The sequence below is a fragment of the Dromiciops gliroides genome, chromosome 2, assembly GCF_019393635.1.
Source record: "Dromiciops gliroides isolate mDroGli1 chromosome 2, mDroGli1.pri, whole genome shotgun sequence".
NCBI lineage: Eukaryota > Metazoa > Chordata > Mammalia > Microbiotheria > Microbiotheriidae > Dromiciops > Dromiciops gliroides.
The window spans coordinates 394,471,759-394,494,261 of record NC_057862.1 but is presented as its reverse complement, the minus strand read 5'-3'; the positions used below and the strand labels follow the sequence as shown (position 1 = coordinate 394,494,261).

General features: G+C 42.1%; 1 protein-coding gene across 8 annotated transcripts in view; it reads left to right on the top strand.

The window, feature by feature from the left end:
* The first annotated feature begins 3,365 nt into the window (after window positions 1-3,365).
* The window catches only part of KIF12 (kinesin family member 12), a 33,184-nt gene continuing 14,046 nt past the window's right edge, over window positions 3,366-22,503 (top strand). For 4 of the 8 annotated variants that reach the window (XM_043980228.1, XM_043980223.1, XM_043980225.1 and 1 more), the window contains exons 1-16: window positions 3,366-3,602; window positions 3,738-3,803; window positions 3,952-4,030; window positions 4,664-4,791; window positions 5,135-5,210; window positions 5,770-5,904; window positions 6,151-6,286; window positions 8,062-8,153; window positions 9,741-9,885; window positions 11,100-11,218; window positions 11,438-11,539; window positions 11,931-12,036; window positions 12,379-12,469; window positions 13,622-13,708; window positions 13,919-14,036; window positions 14,159-14,260. In XM_043980228.1, coding sequence (XP_043836163.1) covers window positions 3,562-3,602; window positions 3,738-3,803; window positions 3,952-4,030; window positions 4,664-4,791; window positions 5,135-5,210; window positions 5,770-5,904; window positions 6,151-6,286; window positions 8,062-8,153; window positions 9,741-9,885; window positions 11,100-11,218; window positions 11,438-11,539; window positions 11,931-12,036; window positions 12,379-12,469; window positions 13,622-13,708; window positions 13,919-14,036; window positions 14,159-14,260 — 1,623 coding nt within the window. In that variant the 5' untranslated portion in view covers window positions 3,366-3,561. The remainder of the gene's footprint in view (window positions 3,603-3,737; window positions 3,804-3,951; window positions 4,031-4,663; window positions 4,792-5,134; window positions 5,211-5,769; window positions 5,905-6,150; window positions 6,287-8,061; window positions 8,154-9,740; window positions 9,886-11,099; window positions 11,219-11,437; window positions 11,540-11,930; window positions 12,037-12,378; window positions 12,470-13,621; window positions 13,709-13,918; window positions 14,037-14,158; window positions 14,261-22,503) is intronic. The other 4 variants (XM_043980224.1, XM_043980226.1, XM_043980222.1 and 1 more) reach the window with 2 other exon arrangements.

The following is a 22,503-nucleotide window of genomic DNA, read 5'->3' as shown; positions in this document are numbered from 1 at the left end:
TGAGGCTGAACAAAATGATCTCTTCCAAAACTAGAGGGTCCTGTATAGTTCTGAATCCTATGATCCCAAGAAAGATAAACCTGTAATGTCTGCATGAACCAGATTCCATCAGCATCTATTCTTAAGAGTCCAATAACACCAGGGTCTATAACTAACAAGTCAGAAAATCTAGTAGATTTCCCCCCCCCACATTTTATACTGCCTACAGAGAGGAAACCAGTGGCCTTACTTTCCATTTTTTTTCTCACTTGGGTGTTTTTGTGGCCACCTTCCCTCCTTCCTGTAAGTTGTTTTCTCCCAGATCTGGGATATTTTTGCTTTTCTCTCTGACCCTGGCACTTCCTCCAAGTAGGAGGGTCTCAAGTAAGTCCTTCTCTAGAACTTGAATGTTCTCCTTGATGCCTTTTCTGATCTCTCCCCTTTCTAGTACTTCCCACCCAAAATTACCTTATGTTTGGTTCATATATACACTTATATACATATACTGTCTCTCCTGTAAAAAGAATATAAGCTCTTTGAGGCCAGGGATTGTTTTATTTTTGTCTTTGTATACCCAGCATCTAGCACAGTATCTGGTATATAATAATTGCTTAATAAATGCTTATTGTTTGCCTTGCACATAGTAGGTGCTCAATAATTTTCAACAAATTGTTGATTTTAATTCTAGGGATATGAGAATAGAAAGCTGCAAAGCTAACGAGGATGAGCAGACTCTAGGACCTGTGCCTTCCAGCCCCTTGGGAACTATCCGTGGTGCTGAACACACCTCTGACCTGAGGCAGCTGACAGCTCCACCCCAAGTGCCTTTAACCCTCCACCCAGGCCAACCTCTTCTCAAGGCATCAATATTTCTCCTATTCCTTACATTCTTGAAGGGAGAATTGTTGGGAGTGGGGGGTGGGAATCATGTTCTAGGATTTAGCTCTCATCTCCTGAGGGTTAACGTACTTAGGTTAGCTGGGAGGTAGGGAGTGGGAAGGAGGAAGGGAGAAAGTTTCCAGGGCCTCAGTTTGCCAGCTCTGTTTAATAGGAACAATCTAAACTCTTGGGCCGTAATGAATTTGACTGATGATTTCAGGGCATATACAACATTTTAAATTATCTGCATTTTAAAATGGGAGGAAATGTCAGGGATCAACTCCAGCCTCATTCCCAGAAGAATGAAACAAATGCTTCAGGAATGTCCAGCCATGGAAACATTGACAGATGTGGAAATATGGAAACATGGACTAGCATATGAGTAAATGATCTTATGTTCATATAAAAGACAAAGGATCAGTCTTTGGAAAATATTGAAAGTGTATGTGTGAGAAATGGGGAGCTTTGTCTTTGATCACTTCTATTTCCTTTCCTACACTCCCTCCCTACTCCAGGAACCTTCTTCTACCTGCTCTGCCCCACCCCACCCCATCCCACTCCATCCCCTGTATCCAGTGACTTCATGTTTCTGTGAGCTTCCCAAACCCTGTCTCCTCTCTTCCCTGACATTCTAAAATTACTAACATCAATATCTAGAATTTATATAGCACTTTAAGATGTGCAAAATGTGGGGCAGCTAGATGGTACAGTGGATAAAGCACTGGCCCTGGATTCAGGAGGACCTGAGTTCAAATCCAGCCTCAGACACTCGACACTTACTAGCTGTGTGACTCTGGGCAAGTCACTTAACCCTCATTGACCTGCCCCCCCAAAAAAAAAGATTTGCAAAATGCTTTATAGTTATACCATTTTATCCTGAGAGCAACCCTGAGAGGTAGATACTATTATTATCCCCATTTTACAGATAAGGGAATTGAGGCAAGAAGAGGTTAAGTAATTTACCCAGAGTCAAACAACTAATAGGTGTCTAAGGATGGATTTGAACTCAAGTCTTCCTGACTCCAAGTCCAGCACTCTACACACTGTGCACTTGCCCTTCCCCATACTCCATGCCCATTCTCTCATCAAGTCTGATGATTCACCCCAGTGGTTAAGCACCTACAGAGTGCAGCAGATAAAGCATTTGGGTCTGGGGTTGGGAAGACCTGAGTTCAAATCTGGTCACAGACACTTACCGGGCTATGGGACCTTGGGCAAGTCATTTAACTTCTCTCCGACTCTGTTTCCTCAACTGTAAAATGGGAATAATAACAGTACCTACCTTAAAGGGTTGTTATGAGGACTAAATGCCATAATATTTGTAAAGTGCTTAGCACAATGCCTAGTACATTGTAAGCACTAAATACTTATTCCCTTTGTCCCTTCTCCTCTTCTCAATGGTAGGAAGAGAGCCGTCCAATCCAACTAATTTACTCTAAGGGGTATGTGCCTCATAACAGAAATTTATCAACCCAAGTGAATTTGTAAGTGAAATTGAGTCTGCTGAGATCCAAAGAAGCAAATTCTTTCAGACAGGGGTGATCTCAGTGAGGCTTACAGGACCCTCCATCCCTGGAGAAGTCTTTCCTTGAATAAGTTTACTATTGGAGTTTCCACCATTGGCACAGGGCAGGGTATATGCTTATAACTTCATGTAGGATTGGGAACACACAAATTGTTCCATATTTTCCCTGTGTGCCCAGCTTATTTAGAACCAGACTTTAAGGAGTTAAAGAGGCTAGCTCCTCTGCAGACCAGTCTTGGTATTTAGACATTTTTTTCCCTAGACAGTCCGACAATGTTTAACCAGATCTCCACTACCCCTCCAACTAACACACACACACACACACACACACACACACACACACACACACACACACTTCCTGGGGCAAGGGGGAGGGAAAGGGGAGGAGAGTCTTCTCTGCCAAGTTCAGCCCTGGGTTTAGAAGAAAGTAAAACTGGGAGCTAGGGAAATTCTATCTTCCTTTGAGTTTGGACGTCAGACCTGAGGCAAATTCTAACCCTCTCAGCTTAGTAGCCAGAGGGGACTAGAACCTTGGGGATAACTCAAGTAAAAAACAAAGGGATTCAAGTAATTTTGTGTCAAAGGATGTCAGGTTCAGGCTCAGGAGACCTGAGTTCTATTCTTACTTTTCCCACTGTCTGACTTTGAGAAAATAACTTCCCTTATTCGTGCCTCACTTTCCCCATCTGTAAAGCAAGTGAATTGGACCGGATGGTTTTTAGGGCTCTTCCTAGTCTAACCTTCTACAATCCTTATTCTTACAAGAATAGAAAGGGCAATTGTCCCCAAAAGACACTCCATCTCATTTCTTTCTAAAAAGCATCATAAGCAAAACTTCTTATTGAAGGGGGTCCCTTATGAATATGTTACCTCAAGGCTCCACCTTGCTCTTAACTCACTCATGTGGTAAACCTGTTCCAGACATTCTGCAGGGGTAAATCTTTAACTACCCACTGGTTGGCAGCCTTGGGCAGATCCAAGATGGCTTCCTGTATGGGGAGTGTGTTTTTAACCTTGTAGGAGTGAGGGGAGGAGGTGGGGCACCAGGGAGGAGGGGTTGTAGAAGAAGAGGAAAGTCTCCTCTCCTCCAGGTGTGAGAACTTAGACTGCTTCATCTCATGAACTGGCCTTCCCCAGACAAAAGCCCAGCTATGGTCATAGCAGGTACATGATCCAGCATGGAAGTCAGAAATGGAGAACCCTTCCAATGTCCCACTGGGTGAGTCACAGCGTACCCTGTGCCCACAGACTTCATGGCTCCAGATGGAGCTGGTGGGATGGACAGGGATGAGGAGAGGAGTAGGCTAGGTGGGCATAGCTGTGAGGAGGTGGTGACTTCGGTGACTTTCTTTAGGGACCTTCCCCAGGCCCCAGGAGAGAGGGCAGAAGGAATGGAAACACCTATCCAGGTGGTACTTAGGTAAGGAATTATGAGGGCACAATCCTGTTTGAATCTGAGGGAAAGGGAGATAGCTGGGGGTGAGCTAAGAAAATCAGTGGAAGGGAAGGGACATCAGTGCTGGGTGAAGTCAGAGCAGGGACCAGAGAGTAAGATTCTACCTCTGCAGAGTCCGCCCCATGAACCAGGCTGAGCTGCGCAGAGGGGAGCAAAGTGTTCTTCACTGCTCTGACCCCAGGACTCTGCGGGTAAGACTCTCCCCATCTACCCCCCTCCCACACAGATTTCTCCCTTCACTGTTTCTACAATTTCCTCTGTTCTGAGCCCAGGCTTAGCCTGAATTTCCCTTTCTTTTGCTCAGAGAGGGAATTTTCTCTCCCGTCCAGTCTCCCGGGGCTATGGGTAAAGGAATTAATCACAGACACCCTAGCTTTGTCTAAGTCTCCATCTGGATTCCTCAGACCCCTTGCCCTCCCCCTACACACATTCCCTCCTCTCAATTTGTTTTCACTTTCACTATCTTTCTCTCTTTTGTTCTCTGTCTCTCTCCCTCCCTCCCTCCCCTGTTTTCTCTCTGTGTGTCTCTCTCTCTGTCTCTGTGTCTCTGTGTCTGTCTGTCTGTCTGTCTCTGTTTCTCTGTCTCTCTCTCTCTCTGTGTGTCTCTGTCTCTGTCTCTGTCTCTGTCTCTCTCTCTTTCTCTCTCTCTCTCTCTCTCTCTCTGTCTCTCTCTCTGTCTCTCTCTCTGTCTCTCTCTCTGTCTCTGTCTCTCTCTCTCTCTCTCTCTCTCTCTCTCTCTCTCTCTCTCTCTCTCTCTCTCTCTCTCTCTCTCTCTCACACACACACACACACACACACATACCTGAGCTTCCACACATCCCCAGGTGAGTCCTCTAGGTGGTGGCCGGGAAGTTGCTTTCCACTTCAGTGTAGTGTTGGATGGAGCCCGCACTCAGGACGAGGTGTTCCAGGGTAGTGGAGTCCAGCGTCTGGTGGAGCTTGCTCTCCGTGGGTAAGGTTCCTGTCTATTTCATCCTCTCAGCCTCCCACTGCCATTTCCCTCTCTTGGACCCTAATCCCTCTTTTTCCCTTCATTTCCCAACCAGTACAACTCTCTCCTGCAGAGTGAGGACTTCCTGGGGCCAGCACTGGGGTAGAGAAGCCCCAAACCTTCTCTTCCAGCTCCAAGTCCCTCCACTCCCTGACTTTTCCTGACATTCCCTTTCTCTCACTTAGCCCCAATTTATGACCTAGCCCTTCTCTCCTATTCCTTCTATACAATCCCCAGTCTCTGGGTACTATCTACCCCTGGCCCCTAATCTCAGCACCTGTGCTCCAGCCTCTCCTTCTTTCAGTTTCTCCTGCACAACCTTCACCTTTGGGCAGACAGGCTCTGGAAAGACCTACACTCTGACGGGGCCTTCTCCCCAGGTAAGTACCACTCCATTCCTATCTATGGAACCAACCAGAGATTTAGAGCTCACTAAAGTGACTGACCAATAGTAACATTCATTGTCGATCCAGTGCTCAAAAATTTAAAAGATTAAATGAATGTAACAAATAGCCTTGAGCCATAGCATGAAAATTTAAGGTTAGATCTTCAGAAGAAGTCTATGTAGCAGCAACTAGACTAAATTATTCCAGGTTTATGCTGGCAAAGGTGACTTAGACCAAATACTGTAGGGATCAAAAGTAAGTGTGTTCCATTGCAGTTTTCAGAGTTGTTTTACCTCTTATTTGATCCTCATAATAGTCCTATGAGGTAGGCAGGGAAAGTGTTGTTATCCCTATTTTTACAAATAAAGAAGAGAATGAAACTTAAAGTAAAAAAAAAGTGACTTGTCAGTTGAATCGCAGAGTCAATTAGTGACAGAGCCAGTCTCATGAAGGATCCAGGTTTCATGGAGCCTGACATACTGCTTTTTCTACCACTCTACCATTACTTGGTTCTAGACTTAACCTCCACCCTCAGGCTTCCCTTTCCTTGTAGGGAGAAGGGGAACCTGTGCCCCACAGCCTGACTGGGCTCATGCAGCGGTCCTTTGCCTGTCTCTTGGATAAAGTCCAGCATGTCGGGACACCCATTACTCTCAGTGCCTCTTACTTAGAAATCTACAATGAACAGGTGGGGCCAAATGGGGTAGAGAAAGTAAACAAGATCTTCTTGCTCAAGGGCCTTTTCTTTGGGCCTTGGGGAGGGAGTATCAGATTAAGATGGACATGAAAATTAGGTTGAAGATATGGATGAGGGGTTTGTTGTCATGGAGGTGGATTCAGGACTGGAAACAGGGTTTTCCTACCTGGGAGTAATAGGATAAGGGATTCATGGGCAGGGGGCATGTATCTCTTTCCTCTTCACTTGACCCTCCAGGTTAGGGACCTGTTGAGTCGAGGACCCCACCATCACCTTCCTGTTCGCTGGAACAAGACTCGGGGCTTTTATGTGGAAAAACTGAAATCAGTCAAATTTGGTACATTCGAGGAAGTGATGGAACTCTTGTTGGAAGGTACAGAGCCCAGGTGTCCTTGGGATTGGGAGCACCATTTAATAATCGTCTTGAGTTACTCTGCCCGATGATGACTTAGCTCCTAGGAATCAGATGGGGAAAGGGGTAAAGATGAGTATGAGACCCAGTCCCTGTTCCCAAGGACCTTAAGTCCATTAGGAAATATAGGCTAAAGATACTAGGGGCAATTGAAAGCAGAACATGATATTTGAATTCAAAGGAAAGTTCAGGGGGCACAATCTTTATGAAAAAGGTGATATTTGATTTGGACCTTAAAGGATGGGTAAACTTTCAACAGGCACATCTGGGGTGGAGGAAGGCACTCTGGGGAAAGAGAATTATATGAACAAAAGCATAGAGAAAGTAAATCACAAGTCCATAAAGCTATAGATCTGGAAAGGACCTTAGAAGTCATGTAGTTCAACTCCCTCATTTCACAAATGTGGAAACTGACAGTTATAAATGCAAAGTAACTTACTGAAGGACACACAAATGGTACAAAGCAGAGCCTAGATACAAATTCAAGTCCTCAGACCCCAAATTCAGCACTCGGTTATCTAGTAATATAGTAGAAAGTACACTGGACCAGAATTAGGAGTCATAAGTTTCAGTCTTAGTTTCCTGTGACCTTGGGTAGGTCATTTAACCTCTGGTCTTCAGTTTCTTCATCCTTAAAATTGGGATTTAGCAGGGGTTTAGGTATGAACTATCCTCACATGTAGCTTAAGTGGAGTGATTGCCTCTTTGACCTGTTACTAGTTTATTTTTCTTATTTTCCTACTGGGGTTTAAAGGGAATATTTTGATATTTCCTTATTAGTTACTAAAAGCATAATATCTCTTTTATTGATCAATTAACATTGAGCTCCCATCCTAGTTAATTAAATTTTATTTAATTATCTGGAGAAATTTATTTTCCCATGTTTTCATAGACTTTGGAGCATCTCTTTATATCAAATTCCCTCATAGCCTAGGCTTAAATAAACATCAGGAATAATGACTATACTATTTATTAACAGTATAATCAACAATAAAAAGCCAGACACATATAATTATTTATAATGTAACAGCTATGAGAAAGCCATATTATGTTTAACCAACACTCCAATTACTAACTTCTCCTCAGTTCTGTAAACAAAGCCCCACCATTTAGTTTTCTCTGGATGCCAATTAAAGACTTTTCTAGGGAATTCTCTTCTTGTTTCTTTAAAAGACAAAAGTTGAGCCCAATTCTCTAAGGAAATAAATTCTCTTAAACCCTTTTTTTCTTTCTTGTCTTCAGATATCACAGTTAATAGTCCCTCAAGAACAAATGTTAAGTTCTCTTTCTCCTCACAGACTCCTCAAAGAATAACAGTTAAATTGTAATGACAAAATTTCATTGCCTCTTAAACATACAGTAATAGTATCTATAGTCTCTGTGGGAGAGTCTATTGAAGCTGAAATTCCAGGGATAATAATCTCTACCCTGACTATCTCTTTGGGATGTTGTAAGGATAAAATGAAAACTTAGATCCGAATACATTTTGTAAACCCAAAGTAAGATATAAATGTAATGTAGCTTGTTAAAATCAAAAGCCATACTATAGGCAATATGAAGATACTTTTCAAGATGGAAATGAATATACATGTTTCTTAGGCCAAGAGATTCCTTAGCTACTTCACTCTTCTACCACCCAAAGGACCCAGCCTGGGGATGAGGATATGTCTACTTCTCCTCCTGCATAGCTCCTGGATGAAGGATCTAATGTTTGCCCATATCACTGTCTTCCCCAGGTCTGAAACGTCGTCGGAGTTCAGCTCACACTCTGAATGAAGTCTCCAGCCGTAGCCATGCACTGTTCACCATCCACATTCAGTGGCCTGTTGTGAGTTGGCCTCACAAAGAAAGGAGTGTATTGGGCGGGGGTGGAGCATTTTGTGGATGTCTGAGGGAGCAGAGGGTGGCAGGATACAATATCCAGGACAGTTATCTTAGAAGAGAAGCCCCCAGAGGAAAGGTGCCAGACATTGCCCGACTTTCAGGCTCAAATAAATTCATCTTTCAATTATTCACCAGTGAATCATCTCCCATTTGTTTCTTGCCTTTCAGGATAATTTTAATTTAATAATTTTAATTTCAGGATAATTCCCCACCTGACTCATCTCTCCAGTTAACACAGCCTGAGCTGTACTTAGTTTGAAAATTAATTCTGCTAAGATGGGGGCAGGTACACAGAGCAGGAAAGAGGAGGAGGAGGAATATGGACTAAAGAGAAGGGATTGGTAAAGCCCAGTAGAAATAACTGGGTCAGCTAGGTGGCACAGTAGATAGAGTGCTGGATCTGGAGTCAGGAAGACCCGAATTCAAATCTGGCCTCAGACACTTACTAGCTGTGTGACCCTGGGCAAGTCACTTAATCCTGTTTGCCTCAGGTTCCTCATCTGTAAAACTGAACTGGAAAAGGAAATGGCAAACCATTCCAGTACCTTTGCCAAGAAAGTCCCAAATGGGGTCATGAAAAGTTGAAAATGACTGAACAACAAATAGAAATAACTAGGGTTTGTTATTTTGGCCCACTGGTAACCACTACTTCCCCCTCAAATAGTTCAGATAATTCAATTCTATACCAAATGACAGATTGGTCACACAAAGATATCTGGGAACTCTTCAGAAGGTCCCCAGTGTTTCCCTTCAAAGGAACATGAGGATTATCTTCTAGTATTTAAAAGACTATTATGTGGAAAAAATTTGATGAGGTTTGTTCTGCTTAAGCCTCAGAGGATACAGCTAGGAATAATGGATAAAAGTGGCAGAAAAAAAATTCAGTTCAACATGAGGAAGACATCCTAAAGATTAAAGCTGCCCCAAGTGGAATGGGCTGCTTCATAAGGTAGTGAGTCCCCCATCACTGGAGGGACTTTAAGCAGAGGCTATCAGAAATGTTACTAAAAGATCTCTTAAGTATGGTTTACATTACAGGATCTGTGCCAATGGGTTAAACTCAGAAGATAGAAACAGGGGTCACTCGATGGTACATAAAGATCTCTGCAGGCCACACATTGACTTAGAAAACCACATATTAACATTATCTATGTCCTATTGTATTTTTATCTATTTTGCTAAATATTTCCCAATTAATTTTAATATGGTTCAGGCTCACTCATGAGTGTTGTGGGTTTCAGCTCCAGAATCATGGTACCATGGAAAATGCTAGATTGGGGACCAGCAGACCTAGGTTTAAATCCTGGTTCCACTATCTATATAACCTTGAGCACTTAATTCACTAAACTCTCTGGGCTTCAGTTTCCTCGTCTATAAAACAAAGTGGTTAGGCCAGATGACTACTCAGGCCCCTTTCAGCTTTAAATTTCCCATCCTCTTTGGGTGGGAGGAAGGCAGTATCTCTCAAGTGGGCTCCAGAAAGGAGGAGGCAGGCCCAGGATGCCCCCATCCAGCACTCCTCCTTCAACAGGCATCCCCCAGCAGGCCCAAAGAGCAGACATTTGGAAAGCTGTGCTTTGTAGATCTGGCGGGCAGTGAGAAAGTAGCAGCCACACGTTCCCGAGGAGAGCTGATGCTGGAGGCCAGCAACATCAACCGCAGCTTGCTAGCCCTGGGTAAGCCAAGAAGGTTGGACTGGGGCCTCTGACATGTCTTCTCCACATGGACTCTCCTCTTCTAACTTCCATTAATCAATATATTTAATTTTTTTATTAAGAACCTCCTGTGTATTTAGCCCTCTCTGTGCAGTGAAGGGGGCAGGAGAAGACCTGGTCCCCATTAGAGGTGGCTTATAGTCTTGTGATACCATAGAGTCAGAGAATGTCAGAGCACAATGGCCCATTAGAACATGGAATTTTAGAGACAAGAGCCTTAGAAACCATCCTGCTTTGACTCCCTCATTTATAATTGAGGGAACTGAAGATCAAAAAGGGGAGATGCCTTATGCATTGTCAAACAATATTTAGTTATAGCTCCAAACTGGCATCTAATATGGGATAGGTTGTTTGGGATTTGGTTTGGTTATTGGACCAGACCTGAGATTTCAGTCCATAGGAAATTGTCAGTGAAAAAACTCCCTCTGTTAATGCAGATCAATCCCTGATCTACAACTTATGGTTTTCGATAGTTGCCTGGGGTGCCAAGAGGTTAAGTGACTTGTCCAAGGTCACACAGAGGAAGAATTTGAACCCAGGTTTTCTAGATTATGAGGCTGGCTCTCTATCCATTATGCCACACTGCTTCTCATGTAATGAGAAATATTCAGTAAATACAAATAGAAACAGAATCCGTATCTCCCGACTGTCTAAAGTTCTTTCCCCTAGACTACATTCTCCCAGAAGACTATTATTCCTCAACAGCAAGAGCAATGAATAGGTTTTAGACCACTCAGAACTTGATTTTGTTATATCCTCTTAAGTTCAATAAGAATTTAGAGGAAGAAGTAGTAGGATAATCAGGGAAGGATTCCCGTGGGAGGTGGAACTCTGAGCTGGGCCTTGAAGAATGGGGAGGGCTTGGATATGCAGGGTATAGCCTGAGAAGAAGGACAGATTTGGAGAAATAGCATTGCATTTGAATCAGAGGACCGAGGTTCAAATTCTAGCTCTTATGATTCCTACATGTGTGACCTTGTCCAGGTCGTTTAGACTTTCTGGGCCTCGGTCTTCTTCATCTTTTAAATGATGGAGATGTACCAGATGATTTCCAAGGTTGCTCCCAGTTCTACATTCTATCCCATCCCTTGGCTTCTCAGCCCCCTTGAAAGGTCCTTGGGGAATATGGAGGCACCATGGATTTCCATGGAACTCATCACCCTACCTCCCCACAGGCCACTGCATCTCTCTGCTACTGGACCCACGGCAGAAGAAGAACCACATCCCCTACAGGGACAGCAAGCTCACCCAACTGCTGGCAGATTCTCTGGGTGGTGGTGGAATCACCCTCATGGTACTGGTGGGACACAGGGAAGGGATCCTAGAGTCAGGGATCACTAGTTACTCAAAATCTTTCAGTCCTGTGCTCCTGTCTGGCCCCCATGGATAGGTCTAAAGGAGAAGGACCGAGCAGGCATACAGATTGCTTGGGGTGGAAAGCGGAGATTCAGGAAGAAGGGCCTTTTTATTCCCCTTTCTTCCGTCTTCCAACTAAGCTCTGACCCTGACACAGGTGGCCTGCGTGTCCCCTTCAGCCCAGTGCCTCCCAGAAACACTCAATACACTACGCTATGCCAGCCGAGCTCAGAAGGTCACCACCCGGCCCATGCCTAAGGTGAGCACAATTTAGTTGGGACAGTCTTGAGGAGGCTGGGGTCAAGTAGGGGGTGAAGGGAAGACTGAGGCTGAGATTAGGGACTATTACAGCTGGAGCTAGGGTAGCAACTGGTTTAGTGGCAAGAGTGCTGGATTAATAATGAGCACCTGGGTTTGAATTCTAGGTCTAATATCTACTGTCTATGTGACCTTAAAGCAAATAGCTTTAACTCTCTGGGCCTCAGTTTCTTTATCTATAAAATGTTGGGATTTGATTTAGATGGCCTCTACGATCCCTTTCAGTTCTAAATTCCATACTCTAACTACATAGATTAGAGTTAGGGTTAAGCTGGGCTCAAAGCAGAAGTTGGCCATCCCTCCCATTAACCCCCCCAAGCTTTGCTTTATAGGGTCCCCTTGGTCCGCAGCCTCTTGGACTTGAGGAGGAGATCCAGCAGCTCCGTCAGGAGAATTTGATGCTGAAACAGAGGCTGGAGAAGCCTCTGGGTCACAGGGGTATGAGCATTGGGAAAGAGACCTATGACAAGGGATTTGTGGACATGATGCAATGGGGTGGTAAGGATAAGATGAAGTAGAACCAATCAAGCCATGGAGAAGTTCATCCAATGTGTAGCCACCATGGTAAAGAAGCGCACTCTGGATTTGCCATTAATGCTTTCTAAATTTCAGCTTCCTGGGATGAAGCCTGGGTTGTGCCACCTTAGTTATGGATCTGATGGGGAGTGGGAGGAAGTGCAGAGATTCCAACAACCCCCCACCCAGAAGTGGATCTCCAAGCTTCCCACAGAGCTTCTAGGTAACTGTAAAGATCCCCTTTCTCCTCTATTCCTCCTGTAGCCTCTAGGAGCAAGAGGTCCCGATCTGGCTGGGCTGAGAGAAGCCTCTATGGGATGCTACAGGAGTTCATGCTGGAGAACCAACAGCTTAGGTGGGGACCCTATCCTTGCCACCATCTTTTTGATAACAACCTTCCCCTTCAGACCTCATATACCATTTAAAAAAAAAATCCAACTCTCTGATGTACCCCGGTGAAAACCTCTGCCTGCTTCAGTTTCTTCATCCATAAAATGGGAATAATAATAATAGCACCTACCTCCCAGAGTCGTGAAGATAAAATGAGACAATATTTATAAAGTGCTTTGTCAACCTTAAAGTACTATATAAATACCAGTTATTATCATCATTATTATTGTTGTTACTACATTATCCTATCCCTCTACAAGACTATAAACTTTGTGCCATATCTAAACCTTTTATCTCCCCAAGCACTTAGCAAAACCTTCTGCACACAATAGGTGCTTAATAAATGCTTGTTGTTGGGACTTCTACCCTGACTGACCCCAAACCTAACTTTCCTAACCTGGGTATTGCCCTTTCACTTCCCTCACCACATCCTACCCAATCAATCTGTGATGGCTAGAAAGAAACTTGACCTTGGGAGCCAAGATCAGGGCTCTATTCATTCAACAGATATTCAATAAGCACCTACTATGTGCTAGAAATTGTAGGGAGTACAAGGAAATATAAATATAAAATATGAGACATAGTTTCTACCCTCAAGAAGACTCCATTCTAATAATTCTGACCTTGGAAGTAATTTCTCCTCTCTGGGCCTTATCTCTGTCTAAAGAGAGGATTTAATTAGATTATCTCAAAAATTCCTTCCAAGTTTAACACTCTGTATGCCTGTGTGTTCATCAGTAGATTCATATTCTAGTCACAGCTCTGTCACTAACCAAATTTGTGACCTTGGGCAAGTCACTTCCTTTTGAGTTTCAGTTTTCTCACCTATAAAATAGGAATAATCTCAGGGGTTCTGTGAGGATCCAGGTAGACAAGTTGTACAGAGTAGGGTGTGAATGTGAGGGCTTATTAGAGGTTGCAGGCATCCAGCTCCATCCCTACCCTCATCTCTTCCAGGTTTATCAGTCCTACATTCCATAGGCAGTGGGTCAGCCTGTCCCCAGTGATGCTTCATGACCTGGGAAGCCCGATAGGGTGATTCTCTGGATAAGGAGCAGAAGAGGGTGTGGGAGGAAGGGAAGAAGGGGTTTCAATTCTTGTCATGCTTTTCAACCAGAGAGGAAAAAATCCAGCTTCAGAGCAGCAGGGACCGTGCCTGGAATGAGCAGCAAGTCTTGGTTCAACAGCTTAAAGAACTCAACAGGTGAGGAGTTGGGAGGAGGCTGAGGATGGGGCCTCCACTCCAGGGAAACCTTGGGAAGTCACAGAGTCAAGGCTGTGCTCTGTGGGGACTGTGCCTCCTCTACCCAGAAGCCCAGAAAGAGCTGTGGTCCAAGGAGGGAGAGCTGAGGTCTAGCAATACAAAGATCTCTTCATTCTTTCTGAAGATATTGCTCCCTAAAATCTCTTACAGGCGCCTCCTCTGCTCTGCTGGCCACAGTACCCGCTGCCCTCCTGAGCATTTCTCTATTCCCACCATGCTCTGCCCCTGCTCAGTATCTCGAGGGCACTGCCAAGCTTTGTCCTGCCACGTGAGTCTAGCTCCCTGGCCTCTGGTGGAGATGGGAAAGCAGAAGGACCCATCTCAGCCTGGGGCGGGGGATGGGGGTCCTCAGGACTAGCAGGTGTCCTCACTCTACTCTCCTACATATAGCAGGTGCTGCCTCCCCTCTGCTCTTATGACTGCAACCGACTCTGTTACTTGTGCTATGCTCCCCTGCCTCCATGTGCTGGTTCTCGGCTCCATCAGGCCCAGGTAGGACATACCACGGTGAAGAGGGATTGGCATGGGTTGGAAAAGAATACGGTTAGTTTTTAGTAGAAATAACCCTGTGCTCAGCAATAGGAAACTCGAGTTCCCATGGAACCTTAGAGAAGTCACTTCCTATCTGTGGGTCTCAGTATTTTTCATGTCTAGAGTCATATTACTTTGCATTTATATAATATTTACAAGTAATGCATAAGTATTTTACATAATATTTAAGTGTTTTTATTGGTTTCCCCGATAGAATATAAGATTTTTGAGGACAGAAACAGGTTCATTTTGATTTTCATCCCAGTATCTAACACAGCACTTTACACATAATAGGCACTTAATGATTGCTTATTGAATGACTGTTTACCTAGTCCCGATACTACCTGAAGCAATTTTCCTGACCAGTGATTCTACAGCCTCTACTGAAGCAGTCAGTTCTAAATCTATCTGTAGAGACCAGCTGTGTATATCTTTTCTTTTTCTTTTTCTTTTTTTTTTTTTTGCAGGGCAATGAGGGTTAAGTGACTTGCCCAGGGTCACACAGCTAGTAATTGTCTAGTGTCTGAGGCCAGATTCGAACACAGGTACTCCTGACTCCAGGGCCGGTGCTTTACCACTGCGCCATCTAGCTGCCCCTTTCTGTGTATATCTATAGTGACAGGAAGCTCACTATCTAGTGAGGCCATCTGCTCCATTACTGGGTAACTAATTGTTAGGAAGCTCTTCCTGCCATTGAGACAAAATCCGGTTGTGTACCTTCTGCCCCATAGAGGCAAGGCAGAAAATGTCTAAACCTTCTTCCATATGAAAGCCTTTCCTCATCTTGAAAAGAAGGGGCTTAGCCTGAATAATCTCTAAGCTCCCTTCCAATTCCATGTGGTCCTTACATCTTTCTCATTCCCAGCCTAAACATTCTTAGGATGGTGGTGTTAGGTTAAAGCTGGAAGGTTGACTTAGAAGGATGATTTAGAGGTCGTCCAAGCCAACTCCCCTTATTTTACAGATGAGAGAACTGAAAGAGAGAGAAGTCATTAGTCCCAAGTTCCAAGCAGAGTCAGGACCACCTCTGTGTCCAAATCTTGTGTTCTTCCCATTAGAAAATCTGCCCCATATTTCATTATTTTGAATCCCTTCACTCTCCTAGCTACCTTTCTGTAGATTCACTCCAGCTAATGTCCTTCCTAGGGTGTGACACCCTGAAATGAAGATAATTCTTCAGATGGGATCTGATCAGACTACAAAGGATGCTTTGTTTCAATTAATATAGCCTGAGATGGAGCACAACACAACCTTGAATCATGCAGAGTCTGCTAATAGTTAAAACAAAACCACTAAATCCCCCGTTTTCTTAGAGGCAGCTAGTGGCACAGCAGTGCTTGGACCTGGAGTCAGGAAAACCTGAGTTCAAATTTAGCCATAAATACTTAGTAGCCATGTGACCCTGGGCAAGTCATTTAACTTCTTTCTGATTCAGTTTCCTCAACTGCAAAATGGGGATAATGATGACCCCTATTTCTCAGGGTGGCTGTAAGATTCAAATGAGATAAATTTGTAAAGTGCTTAGTTATGCCTGACACATAGCAGGCACTTAATTAATGCATACTTCCTTTCTTATTTTCACATTAACTGCAGCCTAGCCATATTTGTACAACTGATTTTTAACCCAAATATAGGACTTAATATTTATCACCTATTAACTTTTATCTTGTTAGCCTTGGTCTACTATTCTAGCCTATCCATTTTTTGGAACCTTGATTTTATCCCCCAAGTTGTTAGTCCCTCCCAGTTGTGTGATGTGCACAAATTTAATGAGCATGACATTTCCAACTAGATCAACGTTTTATCAATAAATTTTGGAACAGCACAGGACAAAGGACATACCCTGTGACCTGTCCTTAGAGACTTCCCTCCAGGGTGACCTTTCTCTCCACACTCTTAGTGTCTCATCCAACTGAACTTCAGCTTCAAACAAGTTGAACCCTCACCCAATCCACATCTCTCTGTCTTTTCCAGGAGAGTATTGCAAGAAACTTAATTTATTACAAGATTGTTAAAAATCCAGGCATACAATTCTAGAGTGTTTCCTTAACATATCCAGTGTAGAAATTCTGTTTAGGGGGCAGCTAGGTGGTGCAGTGGATAAAGCACCAGCCCTGGATTCAGAAGGACCTGAGTTCAAATCCAGCCTCAGACACTTGAAACTTACTAGCTGTTTGACTCTGGGCAAGTCACTTAACCCTCATTTTCATGCAAAAAAGAAAAAGAAGAAATTCTGTTTAAAAAGAATGAGTTGGAATAACATGCTTGTGTGTTTTAAAAATTCTTATGAGGAAATTAACAAAAAAAACCTCAATATGAATATATTCAATTTCTCCCTCCCCCAAAATACCTTAAGTTGATAAGTTGTACCTGACTCTTCAGGAGCCCGTTTTCTTGGGAGATACCGAAAGGGGTTTGCCATTTCCTTCTCCAGCTCATTTTACAGATGAGGAAACTGAAGTAAACAGAGGTTAAATGACTTGCCCAGGGTCACACAGTTTAGTAAGTGGTTGAGGTCAGATTTGAACTGTCTTTCAGACTCCAAACCAGCATTCTATCCACTGAGCCACCTAATTGCCCACCTTATGTTGAAAGCACTAAAAAATTATCTGCCTTTATGTTCCTTTCTGATCTCTGCCCATTCATATTTCTACTATGTATTATTATACTATGTGCAAATATTTTAGTTCTTCATATTGCATTGCTTCATATGACTTTCTGCATGTTCATATTTCTCATATGTCACTCTGAACATTGTTATATTCAATTACAGCACAATTTGTTAAATCATTGGTCACTTGGATTCTTTCCAATTTTTTAAATGTTACAAATAACACTTATAGATTTTTCGTACTTTACATCTCACGCTATATAATTTTCATCCATGTCTCCCCAGAAATCCAAGTCACCTCAAACTTTGTTTCTTTTATAGTTATATGTATGAATTTACACACATAATCTTTTTTATCACACCATTAGGGCATATTTCTAATCATTTAATTTCTGGGTCAAATGGTATAATTGTTTATGCAATTCTAATTTTATCTTTTTATTTTTGTGGGGCAATGAGGGTTAAGTGACTTGCCCAGGGTCACACAGCTAGTAAGTGTCAAGTGTCCAAGGCCAGATTTGAACTCAGGTCCTCCTGAATCCAAGGCCGTGCTCTATCCACTGGACCACCTAGCTTGTTTATGCAATTCTTATTGTATGCAGTCAGACGGTCTTCAAAAAGACTGCATTTTTTTTGCAATACTACCAGTAATATTTAATAGTTTAGAGGTTGACCCTCAGCTATAATAACACTGAATTCTGTAACTCAAATTCTCCCCAATTTAATGTACAAAAATGGTAATTCTAAAATATTTCATTTAAACACCCTGCAAATTTGAGGTTGAACATTTTTGTTTGTGATTATTTTTAATAAGTTTTTGTTGATTTTTCTGTTCTTTACAACATCATAATATCCCATGAATCCCTCCCCCTTCCCTTCTTAGACAGTCATTTGATATGACAAAATAGTATTTTTAAAGAGGAGCAAAAAAGGAGTCAGCACAACAGATCAATATATTGAAAAAGCATGAAAATGTGCAATGAATAACACCTATGGAATTCCCACCTCTACAAAGGGTTAGGTTACGAGTGTCTTCTTATATATCTTCATTTGAGTCCCACTTGATCTTTATGTTTTTGTTATATTTACTTTTTGGGGGGGCAGGGCAATGAGGGTTAAGTGATTTGCCCGGCGTCACACAGATAGTAAGATGTCAAGTGTCTGAGAGGCCAGATTTAAACTCAGGTCCTCCTGAATCGAGGACCAGTGCTTTATCCACTGTACCCCCTAGCTGTCCCTATATTTACTTTTGATTTAGGGAGTGTCATTATTTTCATTTGCATTGTTGTAGTTGCTGTATATGTTGTTTTTTTGGCTGTGTTTACTTTATTCTGCATTCATTCATATAGATCTTTCCAAGCTTCTCAGTATTCATAACATATCATTTACATGGTCAATTTTTTAAAATTTTGTTTATCAACAAACATTTATTTTATTTTTTCCACTTATATGTGAGGGTAGTTTTCAACATTCATTTTCATAAGATTTAGAGTTCTAAATTTTTCTCCCTCCCTTTCTTCCCCCCTCCACAAGATTGCAACCAGGTTATATATGTACAATCCACAAGTGTTCATTTTATCAGTTCTTTCTATGGGGGTGCATAGTAAGCTTCATCATTAGTTCCTTGGGATTGTCTTGGATCATTGCATTGCTGAAAATAGTTAAGTCATTCACAATTGCTCAATGAACAATACTGCTCTCACTATGCACAATGTCTTCCCAGCTCTGCTCACCTCACTATACATCTATATTCATTAGTCTTTCCAGGTTTTTCGGGGATCATCCTGTTTGTCATTTCCTGTAGCACAAGACCATTGCACTACAATCAAATAGCACAGCTTTTTCTATCATTCCTCAATTGATGGCCATTTCCTTGATTCTCAATTCTTAACCTCCACCAAGAGTTGCTATAAATATTTTTTGTACAATTTTCCCCCCTTTTCTCTTTTTCATGATTACTATTGTTAACAGTTTCCCTTCCATCCTATTCCCTCCCCCATGATATTTATTCTATTATCCATCTTTTTTCCTCCTATCACTCTTCAAAAGGGATTTGCTTCTGTCTGTCCCCTCCCCCACTCTGCCCTTCCTTCTTTTGCCCCTCTCTCTTTATCCCCTTCCCCTCCTATTTTACTGCAGGGTTAGAGAGATTATTCCATTATTCCCTCCTTGAGCCAATTCTAATGATATTGAGGTCTTTGAGCCTTTTCTGATGAGTGTAAAATTCATTTACTGCCCTGCTCCTCTCCCATCTCTTCCCCCACTCCATAAGCTTTTTCCTGTTTCTTTCATGTAGGATTTCACCTCTGCCCTTCCCCCTCCCCCAGTGCATTCCCTTCACCCCTCAATTTAACCCTAAAGATATCATCACCTAGCTAGGTGACACAGTGGACAAAGCATCACCCCTGGACCCAGGGGGATCCCAGCCAAAACCCGGCCTTAGACACAAGACAGTCGCCCACTGTATGACCCCAGGTATGTCCCCCAGCTCCAATTTTTTATGGTTCTCTAGGGTCTTTCATTTGAAAGTCAAATTTGCCATTCAGTTCAGGTCTTTTCATTACAAATATCTGAAAGTCTTCTTTTTCATTAAAATCCCATTTTTTCCGCTGAAATATTATGCTGAGTTTTGCTGGGTAGGTGATTCTTGGTTGTAATCCCAATTCCTTTGCCCTCTGGAATATGATATCCCATGCCCTTCGGTCCTTTAATGTAGAAGCTGCTAGATCTTGTGCTATCCTGCCTGGGGCTCTACAGTACTTGAATTCTTTCTTTTTTGGCAGCTTGCAATATTTTCTCCTTGACCTGAGAGTTTTGGAATTTGGCTATAATATTCCTAGGAGTTTTCCTTTTGGGATCTCTTTCTGAAGGTGATCAGTGGATTCTTTCAATTTCTATTTTATCTTCTTCTTCTAGAATTTCAGTGCAATTTTCCCTGAGAATATCTTGGAAGATGATGTCTAAGCTCTTTCCTTGATCATGGTTTTCATGTAGACCAATAATTTTCAAATGATCTCTCCTGGACCTATTTTACCAGGTCAGCAGTTTTTCCCAGAAGATATTTCACATTGCCCTCTATTTTTTTATTCATTTGGATTTGCTTTATTGTGTTTTGGTTTCTCATAAAGTTACTGGCTTCCATTTGTTCAATCCTCATTCTTAGGCAATTATTTTCATCAGAGAGCTTTTGTACGTCCTATTCCATTTGGCCACTTTGACTTTTCAAGCTGTTGACTTTTTTCTCATGTCTTTCCTGCATCACCCTCATTTCTCTTTCCATTTTTTCCTCTACCTCTCTAACTTTTTCTTCAAAGTTCTTTTTGAGCACCTCTATGGCCTGAGACCAATTCATATTTTTCTTGGAAGCTTTAAATATAAGGGCTCTGATGTTGACATCTTCCTCTAAGGGTGCACCTCGGTCTTCCTTGTTACTGAAGAAACTTTTTATGGTCCTCACCTTTCTCTGTCTGCTCATCTTGCCTTTCTTTTACTTGACTTTTAGCTCCTTAAAGCGGGGCACTGTTTCCAAGCTGCAGGATCCCAAGCTTAAGAAGTCCCAGGTGGTATGATTTAAGGAGGATCAGGTTCTTCACTTGCCTGGCCTGTTCCCTGGTCCATAGATGACCCCAGAACAACTTGCTAATCAACTAGCTTTGTGTGTTGTGGTTGTTAGCTCCAATGAGCCTGTACCCCTCCCCCACCTGGGCCACTGCTACTCAAGCCTACCTCCTGGCTCTCAGCAGATTCTGCCTCAGCACCAGCATAGCCCCTATAGTCTCCGCCCTGCCCAGGGCTCAGCCCTCTCACCAGACTGTGAGCTTAGTTCCAGACAACACTGGAACTTCAGCTGATTCAGTCTCTGGTGAGGGTGGGTCTCTTTCTCTGGTGAGGCCTTCCTGGGACTGGATCTGTGTCAGGGTGACTGTGGGGTTGGGCTCGACTCCTGTATCAGCACAGCAGCTCCCTCCTTCTGACCTTCCAAGCTGTTCTTGGTTAGAAGATGATTTCAGCACATTCTTCTGTGAGTTTTGCTGCTCCAGGCATTTTCCCATGGTGTTATTTAGATTTTTTTCTGAGCAATCGTGTCATGAGTTCGAGAGCTCACTGCCTTTCCTCCACCATCTTGGCTCTGCCCCTGATAACTACTACATGGTCAATTTTTTTAAAAGTTTCACATGGTGCAAAGAAACATACACACACACACACACATATATTTGCACATATATATGTAGAAATATAAATGTGTTTGTATATATGTAATTTTACTGTCCCATTTAGAAGATGCCATAAATCTTTTAACTCTAATTTCTCTAGAAATTTGTTTAGTTTTATAATTTTCTTTTATTTATCTTTTTTTTAGACTTATCTGTAACTGATAGCAGGATATTAAAGTGTCCTCTCACTATTGTGTTACTGTTTATATCTTCTTGAAGATCAGATAATCTTTGCTTTATGAATTTGGATGTTAGGTCATTTGGAATATATAAGTTTACTACTGATATTGGTTTGTTGGCTACAGTTTCTTTCAGCATAATATAGTTTCCTTATTTATACCTATTTTTTTAATATTTATCTTTTCTTGTCTGATAACATGATAGCAACGTCTGCTTTTAGGATTAACTTGATACATTAGCTTGATGCATTTTTTCTATCCTCTCAGTTTTATTATATGTATGTCTTTGCTTTTTAAATGTGTTTCCTGTAAGCAACAGATTGTAGAGTTTTGTTTTCTTATCTAATCTGTCACCCTTTGTCATTTTACTAGATTGTTTCATTGATTCACATTTAAAGTTGTAAGAATTAGTTTTATGTTTTCCTCCAAGTGTCTCTAAAATTGTTTTTTTAGTTATGATTTTTCCCTCCTGCTGTAAACACAGTATTATGTTCCTTTAGTTACTTTTTCTAAGGTGGCCTTGTTCCCACTGGCTCTGTTTCCCTCATCCCTGATCCACTCTTTTCATTTGTTATCCTTTCCATTTAGAGCTTTGTTTATTAGTTCTTTTCCTGCTTTTATCTGTTTATGTATTTCTTTCTCCTCTTTTTTCTTCTCACTCAAGTAGATTTTCCATTCCTCTCCTCCCCTTCAACGGATGTGCTTCATTAGTTTTAAATTTTTCATTTATTTTTTTAAGAGGAAAAACTTTTTATTATTAGACTCAATATAGAATAAGCTGACTTAGAAAATAGTGAGCTTCCCTGAATTATAAGCTTCTTCTTTCTTTTTAAAATACTTATTTTTTTTTATTTTTAACATTCTTTTCTTTTTAAATTTTGAGTTCCAAATTCTCTCATCAGTTCTTTCTCTCTGGAGGTGGACATTTTTTCATTGTGAGTCCTGTGGAACTGTCTTCAATTATTGTATTGATCAGAGTAACTAAGTCTTTCACAATTTATCATCATTACAACATTGCTATTACCATGTACAATGACCTGTCCATTCTTCTCAATTCACTTTGCATCCGTTTATATGTTTTGCCATATTTTTCTGTAACCACCCCCCTTGTCATTTCTTAAAGCACAATAGTTCAACCATTCTTCAGTTGATGAGTATCCCCTTAATTTCCAATTCTTTGCCACCACAAAAGAGCTGATA